A 20434-nucleotide genomic window follows, 5' to 3' on the forward strand; every position below is an offset into this window, starting at 1 on the left:
TTAAAATAAGAGTTCTTCAGTGTCGTATTTTATTAACACGTTAAGCCCCGGACCATCATGGTATAAGTTTTCTGTCAGACCGGAACATTTTTTTAATAATTTGGAAATAAGAATGTGTATAACTATTTATTTCTATTCTAAAATAAAAAAAAATACATTTTTTTAAGTAAAAACAGCATGTACCAACACGGTACACACATCATCATCATCACATAGCGCTACAACCCTGGGTGGGTCTTGGCTGACTGTACAACTTTTTTCCAATTTGTTCGGTCTTCCATCAACCTAGGGTCAAATGGAATATTCATTTTCCGGAGATCTGCTTGGATGTTATCTCTCCATCGCATTCTGGGACGTCCGAGTGGTCTTTTGCCTGTGGGAATCTCTTCCCATACCAGTTTACAAGTCTATCGTTATGCAGTCTGTGCACGTGGCCTGCCCATCTTAGTCGCTGTGATTTGATTTCTTGGACAATATCGGCGTCATTGTAGAGTGCTTTTAATTTGATATTGGTTCTGATCTTATACTGGTTTGTGGTGATATCATGTCGAGGTCCGAAAATGTTTCTAAGTATTTTTCGTTCAAAGCGTCTGAGCTTTTCTTCGTTTGCTTTGGTCATGGTCCACGTTTCGCATCCGTATGTTATTACAGATCTGACGATGGATTTATAGATTTTGATCTTTGAACTTCTTGTAAGATTTTATGAGCTTATCCAGTGCGAATAGACAGCGGTTTGCAGATTGGATTCTGTCTTTTATTTCTTCAGTAACACACGGTACAGTACACACGGTCTATTTATAATTATTTTTGTATAATTTGTTCTAATGTGGACCATATGTACTATATTGGCTCACACCAGGAAGATAATCAAATACCTTCTCCCTAAGATATTTTAAGTTTAAAAATACAAAAAAAAATTATTTTTTCAAAGAACATGTAAGAATATTCACAAAACACTTAGCCATTACACTCCCGAAACAATGTAAGTTGACATATAAAGTTGTTCAGTCTATTTTTCAATTTATATGGGAACAAAGAGATATACTATTTTTTTCAGAATTTTGCTATATCACTTTGACAGATTTTATTGATACTCACGATTGTGTTTCCCAGGAGTATATGCATGACATGAACAATTGTGTGACTGACACATTTGTGAGTATTGGGAGTATATGACTACTCCCCCTAGAAAATAAAACAAATAAATTACAACATTTTACAACCTTTATTAGTAATATTAAGTACACACATTGTCATTTATTACAAATGTTAAATAACTAGTATATTTTTAACACATTATTTGTTGTGAAAGTTAAAAAAACAATTTTGATTTTTGCTCATACAGAGATAAACTTTACATTTGCTGCATGAAACTCTTGACCTACTCTTACAGGATTCCAATCTGCAACATAAAGGATTTTTTAGATCTTCCAAGACAGGCCAGTGATTAAAACCATTATATCTTTTGTCAGTGCAAGGTAAAGGTGACGGTCTCATTTTCTTTGGACGAGGGTCTTCATGTTCATCTTCTGTGTCCCCGTTTTCTGTATTTGAACTTTTCGTTCCACATAACAAATAATCTGCTAGTTCTAAGCGAAAGGATAATAAATCTTTAATATCTTTTGATTTGTATTTGTTACTTCGGCAGTCGCGACGGTATTCCATCCAACTGTCCATTTGCGAGTTTTGAAGAAAGTTCTATAACACTCCATCATCTGATCGCAGATATCAACTCCACCCATCTTTTCGTTGTAAATTTTAATTACGTTTGGACATGGAACCTCTACACGACTAGCACTAACTTTATCCCATCGTTTGACTAAATGTGTGGGTTCTTGGCCAAAAGCCGTAGATGCCATTAAAACGGATTTATTATCTTTCCATTTCGATTGTTCATAATAGTTCCTGTGCCATGTATTTGTAGCTCAGATAGTTTGAGCAACAAAGGTATCGTCGAAAAATATCTGTCGAAGAATACAAAGCTATTAACCGGTATCGTTTCCACTAGCCTAAGGATGACTGTCGGTCCGAGTCCCAGTTCTTTATTTTTTAAATTGATACTTGTTCCTTGATATATTTCAAAATCTAGGACAGTACCATCACTTTTTGATAAAACGAAATTTTTTAAACCCACAGGTCTTGATTTATTTTTTACATATTGTCGAAAAGCACATCTACCAAGAAACGGAATCATCTGTTCGTCTATTGAGAATGCAGCTTCAGATTCTCTCTTTAATTCCCGACATCGGCTTCTGACTAAATCGAACATTGGCTGAACTCTCCACAGACGATTATTTTTTTTTAATTTCTTCTGTTACCGTGCATACATCGACAATATGAAGATTGACTCTCAAGAGGTACAACCTATCTCTTGGAATTGCATCTGCAATTACAGGAAGTTTAAAGCGACTGCTCCAATATAAATGAATTCGAGGGAATTTTAAACAACCCATCACTGCATGGATCCCAAAAAAATTTTTGATTTCTTCAGGAGTTACTTTGGGTTTAAGTTCCCTTCCGTGTTTTTGTAAATAAAATTGTGCAGTACGTTCTGCACACAGTTTAAAAAATGAGTTTCCTAAATACTTTTCAAAGTAACACCATGGCGTTAAAACTTCATTGGGATCTGGAAGTATTGTTTCGGGTATATTTTCATTTTTAAATGGATTAGTTCTACCCCAATTTAGCATTGATGATTTTTGGAGATTTTGTACAGTACTGGGAACTGCGGAATCATTTTCGTCTCCACTTTCATCAGATTTATCATTTTCTTCAATCTCATCATCTTGTACAGACAAATTCTCCTCTTCGGACGGTACCCAATCGCCATCATCATCTCCGAGTTCAATTTCCAAATCGGAATCAATTTCATCCACCAGTTCGTAGATTTCATCTGGATGAGCAGCCAGTCTCGCCATGTCAACTTTTCTAGTTGTTCTTGAAAAAGAAACCCTTGTTATCAGTTTTGTTCACTGAATCATTATTTATTTTTTTGCATTGTTACACCATTTACTCCCGGCCCACATAAACGTGAAACACTTCAAATCTTACATTGACACCGCTCATTCCTAGCCTACACAAACGTGTTGTTCTTCAAAACACGTTTGTGGATTTGTAACCTCAAATTAGTATTGAATGATTTTGTCTAAATAGGTAAACATACACAATTTGTGACGACTATCCACCAAAATAAATATTTTAAAATAAATAAAAATCTGTACTTACGTCTAGAAGCTATATTAACACACTTGACAAAAAGTCGTTACCATTCACTGAACAATATCATACTAAGCATCTAAGCAAATTTTCGGTAATCTCCCGCGACAATATGATAGACACATGGGCCCTGATTCTAATTGAGATTTCGACTCAAAACATGTCGAAATTAATATGGCGACGTCGAAATGCGACTTTGCGAACCTTGTGGATTTCAGCTGAACTAACCAAACGACGTCACTAAATTTCGATTTATCGAAATTAATTTCAACTTCAAGAAAGTGGTTGAAATTTAATTTCGAGTCGAAATTAATCTGACATGACTGACTGGACTGGGAGAAGTGAACTTAGGTTCAGTTTAGGTAGGCGGTGTTTTGATCCTTGCAAGGAAAACTGAGGCAAAAAGTATTAATATGGCTGTGTTTTACGGACATTTGCTAGTTTTGGAGGAATTAGAGAGGATAGATATCCGACGCTCATAACGGAGGATAAGAAGAATGTTACGGGATACCCAAAATTCTTTTTCACTAAGTGATGCTCAATTTAGGCAGCAATTCCGGCTTAATAAACAAGCTGCAAATTATTTAATAACGGTATTAGAACCATATTTGGAAGAAGATGTTTATGCCTCTAGGATACCCAAAATGTTTAGGGTTAGTATTACTAAGCTGCAGTAAATTTAAAAATATATTAGAATATAACCACTAAGTCAAATCTTAGTGGTTATAACTTAAGGATCTCCCACATCGCCTTTTTTTTTCTTGCCATCTTTTCTTTCAATTCAAAATATAATTGAGAATGGCCACTATTTATGATTTAACAACTCAAACAAGAAAAAAAAGACGTTCACGTAACGTAAACAAAACAAACATTCAACAAGCGTAGTGCAGCCGATAAACAACAGGGCCAACCCAAATTTTCAGCAGTGTCAAAATGATAAAGTAAATATCCCCAGTTTTAACTACAATCGAAATGAATGAGAATCGCTAGCGATTGCGACTGTCATGGCGTAGTCGCTTTTAAATTTCGACATCGAAATGAAATAGAATCAGGGCCCTGTACCCACTATCGTGTCGTAGAGGAGCAACTGGTGCAAAATGATATTTTAAACCTAATGTCACTTATAAATAAGACGTTCACAATTGTGAGTGTATGGAGCGTAAGAACACACATATATGCGGTAGTAGCGGCACATGCCGGACAAAAAGTGTACACCCTTTTGACATTCTTCGTCGCTGATGTTCTTCCTTCACGGTTCGAAAAGTTCTTATAACATACTGAACACCTTCCACTTTTCTCTTTCTCGTCCAACGTATGCAGAGTTGTTAAAGTGTTTTCAGAAGTTGTTTGTGGCATTAAAAGACTTTGAACAATCTGTTCACGGAACTCAGTAATTGAGAGATGTTTGCCGGTAACAGATTTGTAGAGAACTAAGAAGTTCACAATTGCGGTATTTGTTAGTAATTCCACAACCAATTTACGATACCACTTTATACTTCGTCGAACATCATCATCATCATCATCTTTGACTCTACAACCCTGTGTGGGTCTTGGCCTGTTCAAGAATTAGTCTCCATCCCCCCCTATCTTTCGCCCTGGCTTTCCAATTTCTGACCCCTAAATTCCTCACATTTCTGATCCCTAGATACTTCTCAAACAGGGGAATCATATGCAGCCTTTTGATCCGACACATCGATAAAAGATTTTGCAGAATTATAGTCGACAATGGTCGATGGTTTGGGAACAGGTCCACGTTTTGGTCGTTAAAAACAAAACGTCCCGTTTATCTTTCCATTTTCTGATAAAAACTTTTGTATTACTCTGTAGATATTTCATGTCACCTCTTTTTAATTTTGCTTCGACTATCGCTTTTGAATTATGTTTCCTATTGGCACGTAATGTTCCAACTAAATGGGTTTTCCTATTATTTAAATCATGGGCCAAGTCAACACTTGTATAAAAATTATCAGTATATAAAGTTCTGCCGGTATCTAGAAGTGGTTGCATAAGTTCCATCGCCACTCTGGATGCTAACGACTTTTCAGATGGTTGCATCTCTTTTCCACCGTACACTTATACGGCGTACGTATATCATTCTGCGACGCAAAGTTTAAACAATTGTGTCGACTCCATATTTGTGTCATTTTCCAGGAATGTATTACAAAAAACTAAGTCTACCACGAAATATCACCATAGTTTCGTCAATACATAACGATTCTCTAGGAGTATACATTTTCTGAAACTTTTCATTTAGTATTTGTACAAGAGGAGAAATTTTGTAGAGTCTGTTTCCAGGTGGGCAGCTCTCGTTATCTGAAATGTGAAAGAAGTGTAATATTATTTCAAATCGACTTACTTATTTTACACATTTGAGAAACTTTATTCTTGTAAAGTAAATTGTTACTCCAATAATCTCTGAGTTCGAGTTATCTGTCTAACCCCATCCAAATAATGAGAGCCAAAAATCGAAGCAATTGGTCTCCAGTTGCTCATAAGCGAATGTTTCGTTATTGATTCATTTACAATACCAGCGATTATTGTTTGTTCGGCGTTTTTATTAGTTTCAGTAACCAACAAATCTTGCACTTGACGGTCGATAAACAGTAGGTATAAATCTATTGGTTTGTGGTCTGTAAGTTTTGCAATTTCTTCCTGAAGTAAAGGATAGTTCGAACTTATTGAGATCATCTGGATTTGGCGCATCGCCCCATGTTATTTTATTTCTTGATACAACATCGTCAATAACTGCTTCCAGGCTAACGTTTGCAGATTCAGCTTTTTCTACAAAGCAAAAAAAGGAAACTAAAAACAGAAATTGTGCATTCCTAAATAACTTACCTATCCTTCTTGTATCAGGCTTCTCTTGGTTAGAACTAGGACCTGCAGTAAATTCTTTGCAATTTTGTGTTTGTTTGCAAATTTTAGCTTTTTTTCTACGAGACTCATATTCACTACTGCATAAGTCTGAAGAACCATCAGTAACATTTTCATTGTACACTGGATCGGCATCGGAATCATAAAACGTACTTTCAGGCATACTGATATCACTAAAGTCACTCTCCTCAGGAATTCTGCGAAGTTCGTCTTCCGATAGTCCTTTACGGAACATTATCTTCTTTTTTAGTTCCACAAAAACAAGTTTAACAAAAAACTGAAGAGAAAATAGCCTTAACCTCGTTAGACGTTCGAACCGATATTGACTGAAGTATGTTAGAAATTATAACCTAACCTGTTTGTAAACACATGGTTTAACCGACCAACCTCTGATTTTGTTTACCACAGAGGGATGAAGGTGGAAACTAGCCAATCTGTAGGAAATTCTGCAGTGTCACAGACTTTGTTCAGTAGACTCGTTACGAGTTTGAGTTAGTTGTTTTCAAATAGTTTCAATATTTCAGCTTGTATGTTATCAGGTCCAGGTGCTTTGTTGGTTTTTAGTCTTTTTATTGCATATGTTACTTCACTGAGCGTTATTTCTGGTCCTGAACATCCAGAAACACTGACTTCTGTCGCTTGCTCTTCCTTGAATAATTCTTCCATGTATTGCCTCCATCTTTCAAGTAATCTCTCATTTTCGTAGAGCAGATTGTTGTGCTTGTCTAGTATTAAGTTATGACTTCGTGATCCGTTTCTTCCCGTTAATTTTTTTATCTTTTTATATAGGTTAAAAGTGTCATGCTTCTGTTCTATGGATTCTATTTCTATGCATTGATCTTGTAGCCATGATTCTTTTGCTTCTTTAATCTTTTTCTTAATGATTTTGTTTATTTTTTTGTACCTTTCCTTATTCTTATTTCTGTGTTTTATTCGTTCTTTATATTATATATTATTATATTATATTATATATATATATATATATATATATATATATTATATTTAAAAGTATTTTGCGTTTTAATACTAGGGGTTAAAACTCTAGCACAGTAAGCCTTTTTATAAACTTGATTCAGCTACTGTCTGTTTAACATTTAATTACTTCTCCTAATTATTTTGAACCAACCCTACTTATGCAGTCCCAACAACTTATTATTATATACTCAAATTATTTCAATACTTACGCATATGTACATTTGTACATGCCTTAATTGTACACCTATCTCCAGTTACCACCAGAAATCTCACAATACTTATAACTTTCAATACTGTAAAACCGAAGCTTATGATAAGACCTGAATAAAACTGATTGTTTCATTTCAGAGAACAATGTGGAAAATATTATTCTATATATTCTCTTATGTTACGGCGCTAGGGATTATAATACTTCCTGGTTGGTACGTGTTAGTACTCAAACCTGAATATGATCCATTTATGGCTTCTTTCATCGCCGTGATTGGCAGACCTATATTTATTTTATCAATAGGATTTGGAGTATATGGATGCTTGCACGGTATTGGTGGTAAGTGAAAATTTACTTGTACATTTGTCTTTCTATACAGCTTATAAATCCAGAATGTTTATAAAACCTTAGCGCGGCTTCACACATAACCGGTCGCCTGTTACACGGCACCGTGTACACGGTAAAGAGTGTACATAGAATGTTCTATTATTCTATTAATCGATGCTTCCACACATATACCGTGCTCGTTTAAACGGTAACCGGGAACCGTGATGTCGGGCATACCCACTATAAGCCCGGTTAAGCCCGGACAAACGTTGACGTATACACAGCGATCGAGCACGTAGTGGGATATCAAATTAAATGTGGGCGTTCATAGCTATGCATTCTTTGCAAAAAAACCGTGTAATAGAGTACACAACTTTCTTGAAAGTAGGAGGTTATTAGACTTTTTAGAAAGTAGAAGGAATTTTTGTTGTGATTAATTTATGAAAAATGGCTGATGTGGAAATTGATACAGAGCATTTAATAAGTTTGGTGCATGGAAGACCTGTAATATGGGACAAGACAAGCGAAACATACAAAGACAGAAATGAAACCAGAAGTGCTTGGCAAGAAAGTCGTAGGGAACTGAAAAATAACTTTAAGGAGTCGGAATCTGATGACAAGACTAAGTTCGGTAAGTTTGTGTGGATATTTCTTTATTATTGCTTAATTAAATACGAAAGTAAAACATATAGGTGTGTGTATGTATATATTACTTATCTACTAACAAGAAATTTTGGTCATCTGCCATTTTACAGATTCAATAGGTGTCAGAAAATAATCACTTACAATATTTCTTATGTTATTTGTACTTCCACGTACAGTTTCTGCTCTAGAGATATCTTCAAGCCCCGTGATGGTTAAAGTATTCTCTGATTCGTATCCGTCTCTATCGCGAACAAAGTTATGTAACACAACACAAGCCTTCACAATATCGACAGCATAATTAGGATTCAAGTTGACAGGTCGATGAAAAATTCGCCACTTATTACTTAATAAACTTTGATCAAATGAAAGGCAGATATCGAGCACAGTTTATTAATTAAATCTTGCCCAAGTACTTTCGCTTCCTAGAGCATTTTCAGGGGCTTTTCGTCAATTTTGGCCTATCCAACAATAATATAATGTCACAAACATAAAATTGTTTACTACACTACACAAGGACAAACAGTTTAAATTTTTTTAGAAAATAGGCGAAGCTACATTATGATTGGCATCAGGAGAGAGAATGGCTCCTGGTCTTAACAGAAATGTTAAGGTTTAGTGTCACCTTAACATTTCCGTTTAGACGAGGAGCCTTAAGTGTCACCTTAACATTTCCGTTAAGACCAGGAGCCATTCTTTCTCCTGATGCCAACCATAATGTAGCTTTGCCTATTTTTTTTAATTTTAAACTGTTTGTAGTTGTGTCTTCTTCTTTAAGTGCCATCTCCGCGGCGGAGGTCGGCAATCATCATAGCTATTCGAACTTTTGAGACGGCTGCTCTGAAAAGTTCATTTGATGTACATCCGTACCACTCTCTCAGGTTGCGCAACCATGACATTCTACGCCTCCCTATGCTTCTCGTTCCTTGGATCTTTCCCTGCATGATCAGTTGGAGCAAGGTGTATTTCTCTCCACGTGTCCTTGTGTAGTGTGGTGTAATGTACAATTTTATGTTTATGATATCCTTTGATTGTTGAATAGGCCAAAGTTGACGAAATGCTCCTGAAGATGCTCTAGGAAGCGAGAGTACTTGGGCAAGATTTAATTAATAAACTGTGCTCGATATCTGCCTTTTATTTGATCAAAGTTCATTTATTCGAGCAGTCAACCTTATATTAATTTATTACTTAATACCCCAAAAGTACACTCCACATACCTTCGGGCTCTAGAGAGGCGATAATTAAAACCTTTTTTCTTGGTCGTTAAGTTATGTCCACCGTAAGGTCTAATAAGATGTCTATCAAGTGCAAATGATTCGTCTGCAATAAAGACATAGGGTACTTTGGGCCTCATTGATCCTGGTAGACATGTTTCTTCAGGAATTTCCAGTTCCTTGTTTTTTATGGATTTCCATAAGGAACAGGTCTTAAATATATTCGAACCGCAATTTTTTCCGTAACTTCCAATATCTACGTAGATAAAACGATAATTGGAATCTGCTACAGCCATTAAAATTATTGAAGAGTACCCTTTATAATTGAAGTATATTGAACCAATCGGATTAATAATTCGAATGTGCTTTCCATCAACTATTCGTAAACAGTGTGGAAATTTTGCTCTATTTTGAAATTCTTTGGCAATTCTGAGCCAGTCTTGTTTCTGTGGTTCGGGAATACACTCAGAACGCATAATTAACCATAGGTTATTGCATACCTTTTTAACAATGCTGCTTATTGTGGAAATACCAAGTCGATAACTGTAGTGTAGATCTGTGAAAGTGTGGCCACTGGCGAGATATTTGCAAAAAACAGTATATTGTACTAAATATTATAGTAGTAATATTGTAGTAGGTTTTTTTTGTTGTTGCAGGTAAATAGGTGATGAAAAAATGGGGAAATATCTGTGATACGTTTTAAAAATCTTGTAAAAAAATTAAGATAGCTACAAGATTGGGAGCTGGGGCAGTAACTCATAAAAAGTATATTTATAACGAGCAGTTACACTTCTTAAAAAAGGTATTTGAGAAACGCCAAACAGAAGATAATTTAACTAACACTGGACTATCAGAAGTATCAGAAGCAGTAACATCTGACACTAGTTTCACCGACAGCAACATTTGTAAAGAAAATACCGCTGCCAATGTAACTACTCCACATGCTTACAAATTTTCCAAAACGCCAACAGGAAGAAATCGTAAAGCAGACCCTGTCGAATTATAAATGATTGAAGCTCTTAAGGGGAAACCTGATCGTCACATGTCCTTTTTTGCTGGTATAATTCCTTCGTTACAAAGTTTCAATGAATTTGAGATATTGGGATTTCAGATGGTACTACTGCAAACATTACAAACAATTAAACATAGACAGCAGATATTTCCTAGACAGCTGTCCACTGCTACAAATCTAAACATTCCAAAGTCAAAATCCGTAAACTAATTTTCGAAACCAAATTTAGAATTTTGCTTTAATCTGTGCCTTCTAAGAATTGCAAGGCAAAACAGACGTTGATAAAGATGTTATTAGAGACATAGAGAATTTTAAAATTGCATTCCACAACATATCTCCTCAACTAAGCAAAATTCTTAGCGAATTGGTTCCTAGTACTCGTACAGAGTATATCGGAATAAAAAGGAAAAGACAGCATACATTGCAACATATACGCCCTGATGTGCTACAAATACAAACCACTCAGTTCTCACCAATAATACCATCCACTTCTTACCAGTCGCAGCGGTCTCCTCTTTCAACAATAGCATCACCCCAGTCACAGTTAAGTGGATTCCCAAATTTCGTTAGATTCGATTGATTTCATTTAATGTTAAATATCATTCACATTGTCAACACCATATTATAATAAACAATAATAAATTCTAATGTGTTTTTACTTACCTAATTGTAACTGCCAATATTTGCATTTGGGTTAATGCATTCTCTCATAAATGTGTTTTGCTTCTGAAGAGAATCCTTTAATCGATGATGTAGTTCATCAAACGTTGATATTGTCATCCTAAAGTAATTAAAAAATTTATTCTCATCTTCTCGCAGTTCCAAGAAAAGAGTATAAAATACACCAAACTCTTTCCTTTTCATATTAATGGGATGAATCCACACATTTCTAGTTTTTTTCTTCCCTTTACACGCCGATAGAGAATCATCATGGCAGCGATGTTTTTTCGATTCATGGTGAACATCGACTAACATTTCGGCACGGACCACAAAACCGTTTAAGTGTGAAATCTCGCCAAATCGTGTAAACGGTGCCGTGTAACCGGCGACCGGGTGTGTGTGAAGCCGCTCTTAGTGCTCATTTTGATAAATAATTGTATATTTGTTATTAATATATAGGGTGTAACAAAAACATAAATTAAATCATATTATCTTGAATCAAAAATAGCTCGATTAAACCTCACTTCAGCACCACCATCACCATCAGCTTCTGTTAGTCCCTATACACTAGCGTCTATTTGGGTGAATTCTATGTACTTTTCATACATATACGTTTAGAGAAAAAATGTTCAAAATTAAATTTTCTATCGAAATGTCACTTTTTAAAGTTATAACGTTATAAACGTCACATGTGTGTTATTTTTCTTTAAATAATTATTTTATTTCAATTTCTTTTGATTTTATTCATTTATTATCTTTATATTTCATTTTACTATTTTAATTCTAAAAATAGTTGGCGCTCAATCATTCGGTAAACTTTCTATTTTTACTAAATATTTTGTCATCTAAATTCCAATTTATGTTTTCACTAAATATTCTAATTCCTTTATTTATACCCTATTATGTTCTATAAGATGATAGAACATATATAAATTTGTATGCCACATTTCAGTCGAAAAAGTAGATTTGTCAGCTGACTACTCTTTGACTTCTGTCATATCAGCTGCACTTAAAAATACAAAAGAAAGTTACTGTTCATCTATAAAAATGCATTTCTCTATTCAAAATTCATTTGATATCGTTAAATCTTTTCCTGATTTTTTTGGCCTAATTTTTGTCCACCTTTTTGGGTGAAGAATTCCTCAGCACGTGGTCAACCATGCAATAATATATAAATAGATACAAACCTTTAACGCAAAGGTTGGGGAAGAAAAAGTAGAGGAATGTACAGGAGGATATGGTCTGGGCAACAGAAACGAAAGGGGTGACAGGCTTATCGAATTTTGCCAAAACAATAATTTTGTTATAGCTAATAGACTATATACCTGGAAGTCACCAGCACATCAAGAAGAGAGAATTATTGTAAGAAACCAAATAGACTATGTATTAGTTAGACAAAGATACAGGAACGCAATTATATCCGCAAAAACCTATCCAAGTACCGACATAGGATCAGATCACAACCCAGTAGTGACCAAAATTAGGCTCAAAATGAAAATAATAAAACGAAGAACAACAAATGCAAAAATCGATACAAGTAAATTAAGAAACCCACATATAAGGCAACGCCTGGCAGATGAAATCAACAACGGATTAATGAATGTTAAAGAACAAATTCTACAAAATACTGAGACGGATAAAAAATGGTTATTAAGAAAGACAGAAATAGATAAAAGTCAAAAAGAAATTCTAATACCAACCAACAATGGTTAAAAGAACAATGCGCAGAAATAGAAGAATACCTGAAAAAATATAATAGTTTCAACACACATAAAAAAATTAAAGAATTAACTCACAACAATAGAACAAGAAAACCGGGAATACTGAAAGATGCAAATGGGAAACTCGTGTTGAATATTAACGACAAATTAAAGAGATGGACAGAATACATCAATGAACTGTTCAAAGACAATAGAACAGAACAGATGGAGATAGAAGTAGAAGAAGATATGGTTTTAAAGATATTAAAAGAGGAACCAGACCAAATCCCTATAGAAACCTTAAAACGCATAAATGATGCAACCTTAGATATTTTAGTAGACTTATTTAACTCAGTATACAAAACAGGACACATACCGAAACAATGGTTACTCTCCACCTTTTGTGCTATCCCTAAAAATACAAACGCTAAATATTGCAGTGAATACAGAACAATATTACATAAGTCACATTCTCAAATTATTCCTGAAAATAATACATGGTCGTATAAATAAAAAACTGGAAGAAGGAATAGATGATAGTCAGTTTGGGTTCAGAAACGGACTAGGAACCAGAGAAGCGTTATTTGCTTTTAATGTGTTAGCTCAAAGATGCATGGATATGAATGTTGATGGGCTTGTTTGTTACATTGATTTTGAAAAAGCATTTGACAAAGTAATACATGAAAAATTAGTCCAAATTCTAAAGACAAAAAACATAGACCATAGGGACTTACGAATAATAACAAACCTTTACTGGAATCAAAGAGCACAAATCTTAATAGATAACGAACCCAGTCCAGACATTGAAATCAGGAGAGAAGTTAGGCAAGGGTGTATTATGTCCCCATTACTATTTAATGTATATAGTGAAAAATGAATATAAAAAAGACCAAATACATGATAATAACAAAGAAAACAAATATACCAACAAACATACATTTGGGAAATGTACCGATAGAAAGGGTTGATAAATACAAATCCCTAGGAACCTGGATTTCAGACAATAATGATCAAACAACCGAAATAAGAGCCAGGATAGAAATAGCAAGAAATGCGTTTGTAAAAATGAAAATAATTATCTGCAACAAAGACCTTAGATTAGAACTGAGAGTAAGAGCACTGAGATGCTACGTGTTTTCGATACTGCAACATGGACTTGAAAGCTGGGCATTAAAGCAAGAACACGTAAATAAGTGACAGTCCTTTGAAATGTAATGTTAAAAGGGGATGCTTAGAATAGCATGGACACAGAAGAAAACTAACACGGAAGTATTGCGAGAAATGGGCAAATAATGCAAAATAATAAACACAATAAAAATAAGAAAGTTACAATATCTGGGACATGTAATGAGGGGACAGCGATATGAACTGCCAAGGCTGATAATACAGTTGAAGATAAGAGGAGGAAGGAGTATAGGAAGAAGGAGAGTGTCATGGTTGAAGAATTTAAGGGACTGGTTTAAATGTAGATTTATAGAACTCTTCAGTGCAGCAGAATATAGACTAAAGATAGTGATGATGATATCCAACCTCCGATCGGGAGACGGCACTTAAAGAAGAAGAAGATACAAACATGAAAGTATGTAAGATTCAGCTATATCAGCAACTAACCACTACATTCTGCAATCCTGTCCAGCTACTTAAAGACAACATGTGAAGTTATAAGTATAATTTAACAATCTTTTTATGTAAAGCTATCGGCAAGATTTTTTGTTTCATTTTGTTCACTTGTCTTAGCCAAACACATGTTTAATATTCACTTCTAAGATAAGACGTTCTCACACCTGAGAGACTGAGCTAAACGAGACCTAACAATTGGCTCCCAAAGAAAGTTGTGAGTTGTATTGTTCTACATTGGCTCCCAACTTTCGGAGGTAGTTATATTGTTACCCATTGGCATCCACTGTTTCTGATGGGTCGTTCAATGGTTACAAAGTCAAAAATACTATTTTTGACAAATATATCATCATCATCCAGTCTTCATTTATCACGTCCACTGCTGGACACAGGCCTCCCTTGAACTCTCCCATTCTTAACGATTTTATGCTCTTTGTTGCCAAGTTTTGGTGATACGCCTGATGTCGTCAGCCCAACGTGTAGGTGGTATTCCTCTTCCACGATTATGTGCTCTTGGTCTCCAATTTGTAATTTTGCTTGTCCATTGTGAGTCGTGCATTCTCGCTAGATGACCTACCCAGTTCCATTTCAGTTCCGCTATGCATTCCACAACATCAGTAATACTCGTCCTTCTTCGCAGATCTTCGTTTCTTATTCGGTCCCGCAACTTCACTCCCAGCATATACCGTTCCGTTCGTCTCTGTGCCACTCTCAATTTCGAAGTCGTAGTCTCGATTAGAGTTATAGTTTCCGCCCAATAGGTCATAACCGGTAATACACATTGGTCAAATACTTTTCTTTTGTGGCTAATTGGTATGTTGGCCCTAATTGTATCTCGCAGTTTTCCAAAGGCTGCTCACGCTAAAGTAATTCGTCTTTGGATTTCGCATGTTTGGTTATCCCTACTGATTCTTATTTTATGTCCCAAAACGTATATTTCTTAACCAATTCTACTACTTTGTCTTGAATAGTTAAATGGTTATTGGGTCCATATTTGTTTGTAAACTTAGTTTTTTTTTGTCAAGTTCATTCTGAGGCCCACCTTCGAACATGCAAAGTCCAATTCATTTAACATATCTGTGGTTTCTCCTAAATTATCTGTAATAAGAACAATGTCATCTGCGAAACAGAGATGGTTAAGCTTTTCGCCGTCTATTGTTACTCCTCTGTGGTCCCAATTAACCATCTTAAAGGCATACTCTAATGCCGCTATGAATAATTTCGGTAACAATGTATCTCCTTGCCTTATCCCACGTTTTATTTTTATTGGTCGGGTTTTATCGTGTACCTTTACAGCCATAGTGGTATTTTTGTAAATAAGTTCACTATACCTATGGTCAATCCTGCTGTCATTCATTGCTTCTACAATTCTGACAAATATATAATACCCAAATATTTAACATAACTTTGCACTGTATAGAAGAAAATGTTTATTAAGATGTGGTAGGTTTTCTTGTAAAAATACATAATTTAGTTTTGGAACCAGAGATATTTAGTCCATGTAAGTAACTCCATATTTTAATATCTTCGGTTCCTTCTTCAATGGATTTGACTCCATTACCTATTTTAATATTTTCTTGATAAATGACTATATCATATGCAAATTGTAAAATGCGTATGAAGTTTAAATTTTCTACTAGATCAGCAGTAGGTATATACTAAATATAACAACGCGCAGTGACGGATCCAAGGGGGGGTCACGGGGGTCATGACCACCCCCAAAACAAAATTAAATATCAATCAAATAATCCTAAAAAAAATAATTTAAAACCCATCAACCCTATAAGCAGGAAGTCAAGAGTTGAAATGATTCAAACTCATTTATTCTAGGAGTAAGGGTAGAATTATACGGAAGCCTTTTTAAATTGCTCTTTAAAAAAATCAAAAATTCTAAATACAGTAATACCTCGACTAAGACTTCCACGAATTCAGAGTTACGCGATTTCAAATTTTGTCAATTCGTCATTTGAGTGCCAGAGGCTCGTATAGTTTCTCGTCAAACCTGTCGTCAAAACCAATCTGCTAACTCTTGCGAAGAATATTTCCGAAGATCCATTTATTTACCCCTTTTAGACAATATCTTAACTGATTTAGAAGAACGACTTTTACCGAAAGATATGAATCTATTTAATCTTCAAGTCGTTTTACCTAAAACTGATAACACACCAGAAGATAAAGTTGCATTAAAAAAGTATTTTTAGGGATAGCACAAAAGGTGGAGAGTAACCATTGTTTCGGTATGTGTCCTGTTTTGTATACTGAGTTAAATAAGTCTACTAAAATGTCTAATATCATTTATGCATTTTAAGGTTTCTATAGGGATTTGGTTTGGACCTACTGCTTTATTATTTTTGCTGTTTTTTAATGCCATTTTAATTTCCTCTTTTAATATCTTTAAAACCATATCCTCTTCTACTTCTATCTCCATCTGTTCTGTTCTATTGTCTTTGAACAGTTCATTGATGAAAGTTTTCAGTATTCCCGGTTTTCTTGTTCTATTGTTGTGAGTTAATTCTTTAATTTTTTTATGTGTGTTGAAACTATTATATTTTTTCTGGTATTCTTCTATTTCTGCGCATCGTTCTTTTAACCATTGTTGGTTGGTATTAGAATTTCTTTTTGACTTTTATCTATTTCTGTCTTTCTTAATAACCATTTTTTATCCGTCTCAGTATTTTGTAGAATTTGTTCTCTAACATTCATTAATCCGTTGTTGATTTCATCTGCCAGGCGTTGCCTTATGTGTGGGTTTCTTAATTTACTTGTATCGATTTTTGCATTTGTTGTTCTTCCTTTTTTTTATTTTTCATTTTGGGCCTAATTTTGGTCACTACTGGGTTGTGATCTGATCCGTGTCGGTACTTGGATAGGTTTTTGCGGATATAATTGCGTTCCTGTATCTTTGTCTAACTAATACATAGTCTATTTGGTTTCTTACAATTCTCTCTTCTTGATCTGCTGGTGACCCCCTCGTGCCGGATCGTCATTCGGCAAGTCGGCTCCTATATACGGATTCGAGCGCTTACCGAGAGGCTTCGCGCGGTCGAAAATTTATTATTCTACATAGTATGTGAGCTAAATTAAATTTTATCTATAAAATACCATTTTAAACGAAAATTATTAAAAAATATAGGGACTTAGGACAAAATAAACAAAAAATTCTATTGAAATAATACCATGCCACGAGACCATTATAAACACCTACTTCTCTGATAACAAAAATTCAACTGGTAAGGTAATTAGTAAACAGCAGTACAATAACCTCACTTCCCACTCAAACCCATCAGTCAAACATCCAAACAACATTATCACCAATTAAATTAACTTAACTAAATTAACTAAATCTAATCTCCTTCTAAACATCACCCACTTTTGGGTGCGGTTTCCCCACTTCTAGATGTGAATAAGGTAATTCGGACGGAACAAAAATACCTTAAATATGATGCAGACGGTTTTATTGCCGTATATGGCGAACGAAATCTCATGATGCAACCGTGTGCATCACCGTACTGAGCGGACAGTCAAGCATGATGCACACGGGTGCATCACCGTACCGAAGGGGTTAAGACCCATGACCCCCCCCCTGACAAAAATTTCTGGATCCGCCACTGACAACGCGCTTAATATTCCTCCTTGGGGTAAACCATTCATCGCTCGCCTTGAACCAATTGTGTTGCCATTTATCGATATATAATTTTTTCTACAGCCATATAATTTTATTTATTTAAGTTTAAACTGAATAAAGACTACGGACTTCTCTTAGAACATTTTTTGCTGGACGGATCTCACTTAATACATGTGCAATTGTCGACTGAAGAGAATGGCGTCACCCGTTCACGAGATCGGCCGAAAGGTGTAGGACTGGTTGGGTTCGTAAATATGCAATAAATACAAAGAAGAAGAATATAGAATCGAAAGATAGTAGACGTTAAGAAACACGTTATACCGAATATGGGATACGTGTATCTAGTTATTAACAAATAACGATTCAAAAATAATTTAATTTTTAGGAATTACCGAACGTGTATTAAAATGGCCCCCGGTGTATATTCTAGGCAGATTGTCTTATAGTGTTTATCTGGTACATTTTACAATAATTGCATCTAGACAAGCAATAGCGAGAGCTCCTACATATGTTTCCGAAATACATATTGTAAGTATAAAATAGAGTAAGTTTTGACCATTTTTTTTTTATTTGCAATTAAGATATCTCGACCTCTGGGCAGTTTGGTCCTTAAAATTAATCAGAACCGGTTGTTAACGTTTATCCAATGTTAATGCAGGATTTACGTAAATCTAGGACTTCAATCTCCATTTTACACTGAACATTAGTCGCGTATACTGAATTTCCACCAATACTGGATTAACTATTGAATGAATTACCGAATTACATAACTATTTTTTCCATTTTTTTAATATCTTTCCTACACTAAAATTTCATCAACATTATTATTACGCTAATACACAATGAAATAAAGTTTTAACCTACCTTATGAAAAGATACGAAGACAATAGGTACGATGTACAAGTACAATAAATAACGTTTCTTCGATAATTCAAAATAAGTTATCATAGAAAACAACACCAAAATTTCAAATACAAAAATATAAAGTAAACTGAGATATTTAAGAAACGATAAGTAATAAAGCAAATAATAAACTGAAAGATAATTACCACGAACAAACTGTGATAATAAATGGGTTTTGTATTCTTGTGTACTCTGGTGACGTAACTCAAGCATCCCCACTCCAGTCGGAAGAGGCAACCGTAGTAAGTCTACGAACCGTGTACGAACCGTGGGTTCGAGCCAAAGTTAGTAGATGTTAAGTATCTACTTAAATATCTACTAACCTTGGGTTCGAGCGGTATTGTCTACGTCACACTCCAGGGCCAGCTGTCAAATGTCATGCGCAATATCATACCTTGTATCGCTTCCTATTTCTGCTGATGTCATTGTTCAGTTATGTGAAAGCTCTTTACTGTAGTAGCAGGTACCTATTGTGAAAATTGAAGATTATTGAAAAATTCTTGTGAATTATTGGAATCTTGATGTCTTGATGATATTATTAGTTTGTTGAAATTATCCTGTCCATTAGCTTCGCGCACACATTTTTTAATATTGGTTCGATTATCTTTAGGAACCAGTAGCTGTTTTATGATCATTTCGTGAAATTTTCTAAATAGAATATATTGCATTTGAAACCAATAACAAAGAAATTAGTTGGTCCATACATTAATGTATTATTTATTTTATAGGTTTATTATCTACTGGCAGATGTTGCAGCTTCTTTTCTGGTAGCTCTATTGGTAACATTATTTTTCGAAATGCCAATTTCAGCCTTGAAGAAGTATCTATTGCCACAACATTCAAAAGATATTGACGAGAAGAAAGAATAGTAGTAGTAATTTATTTATGTGCTAATAATAAAAACCAGATAATGTTGTTCTTGATTTTCTTGATATTTTGGAACTTTAATAGGAATTCATGGTTTTATTAATAAGGTATATCTCCAAAACTACACAGAAAGTCAGACAAGGATCTAGGGATCCCACCTTAAATTTTCACCTTTACCATGCGAGATGCGCTATGCACCATTGCGCAGATGATTTTAAGACTTTGACATTTTTGTTTCTCCTAACCTAACCTGTACCTTTTACCGATTAAAAAAGGAGATCAATGCTCATCATAATTATAACCAATAAAAATAACCTTGGTCCATCCTTGGCCGTTTTCTTAGGTTGTTCAAAATTTCTATAAATATTTTGAGAACGATTTCAAAACGTCAAACTTTGGTTAGTTAAAAAATGTGATTTTCATTACAACCAATAAATTGTGGCTTAATCCCATATAAACATAATATTTAAATTAAAAAAGAAGTTTAAAAAAGTTTCATTGTAAAAGATTTTGCTATTTAGTAGTGGGAATAAAATGTAAAGAAACATACAAAAAACCAGTAGAAGTACTCAATGTTTGTCAAATAAAACAAGA

The 20434-nt window shown here is 34.7% G+C and overlaps 1 protein-coding gene across 1 annotated transcript in view; it reads left to right on the forward strand.

The window, feature by feature from the left end:
- LOC140450321 (nose resistant to fluoxetine protein 6-like) overlaps positions 1–19882 on the forward strand; it is a 103560-nt gene extending 83678 nt beyond the window's left edge. Inside the window, exons 9-11 of the mRNA XM_072543898.1 lie at positions 7414–7612; positions 18456–18598; positions 19702–19882. Coding sequence (XP_072399999.1) covers positions 7414–7612; positions 18456–18598; positions 19702–19842 — 483 coding nt within the window. The 3' untranslated portion in view covers positions 19843–19882. The remainder of the gene's footprint in view (positions 1–7413; positions 7613–18455; positions 18599–19701) is intronic.
- Positions 19883–20434: the final 552 nt, after the last annotated feature.

Source organism: Diabrotica undecimpunctata, chromosome 9 (assembly GCF_040954645.1).
Source record: "Diabrotica undecimpunctata isolate CICGRU chromosome 9, icDiaUnde3, whole genome shotgun sequence".
NCBI lineage: Eukaryota > Metazoa > Arthropoda > Insecta > Coleoptera > Chrysomelidae > Diabrotica > Diabrotica undecimpunctata.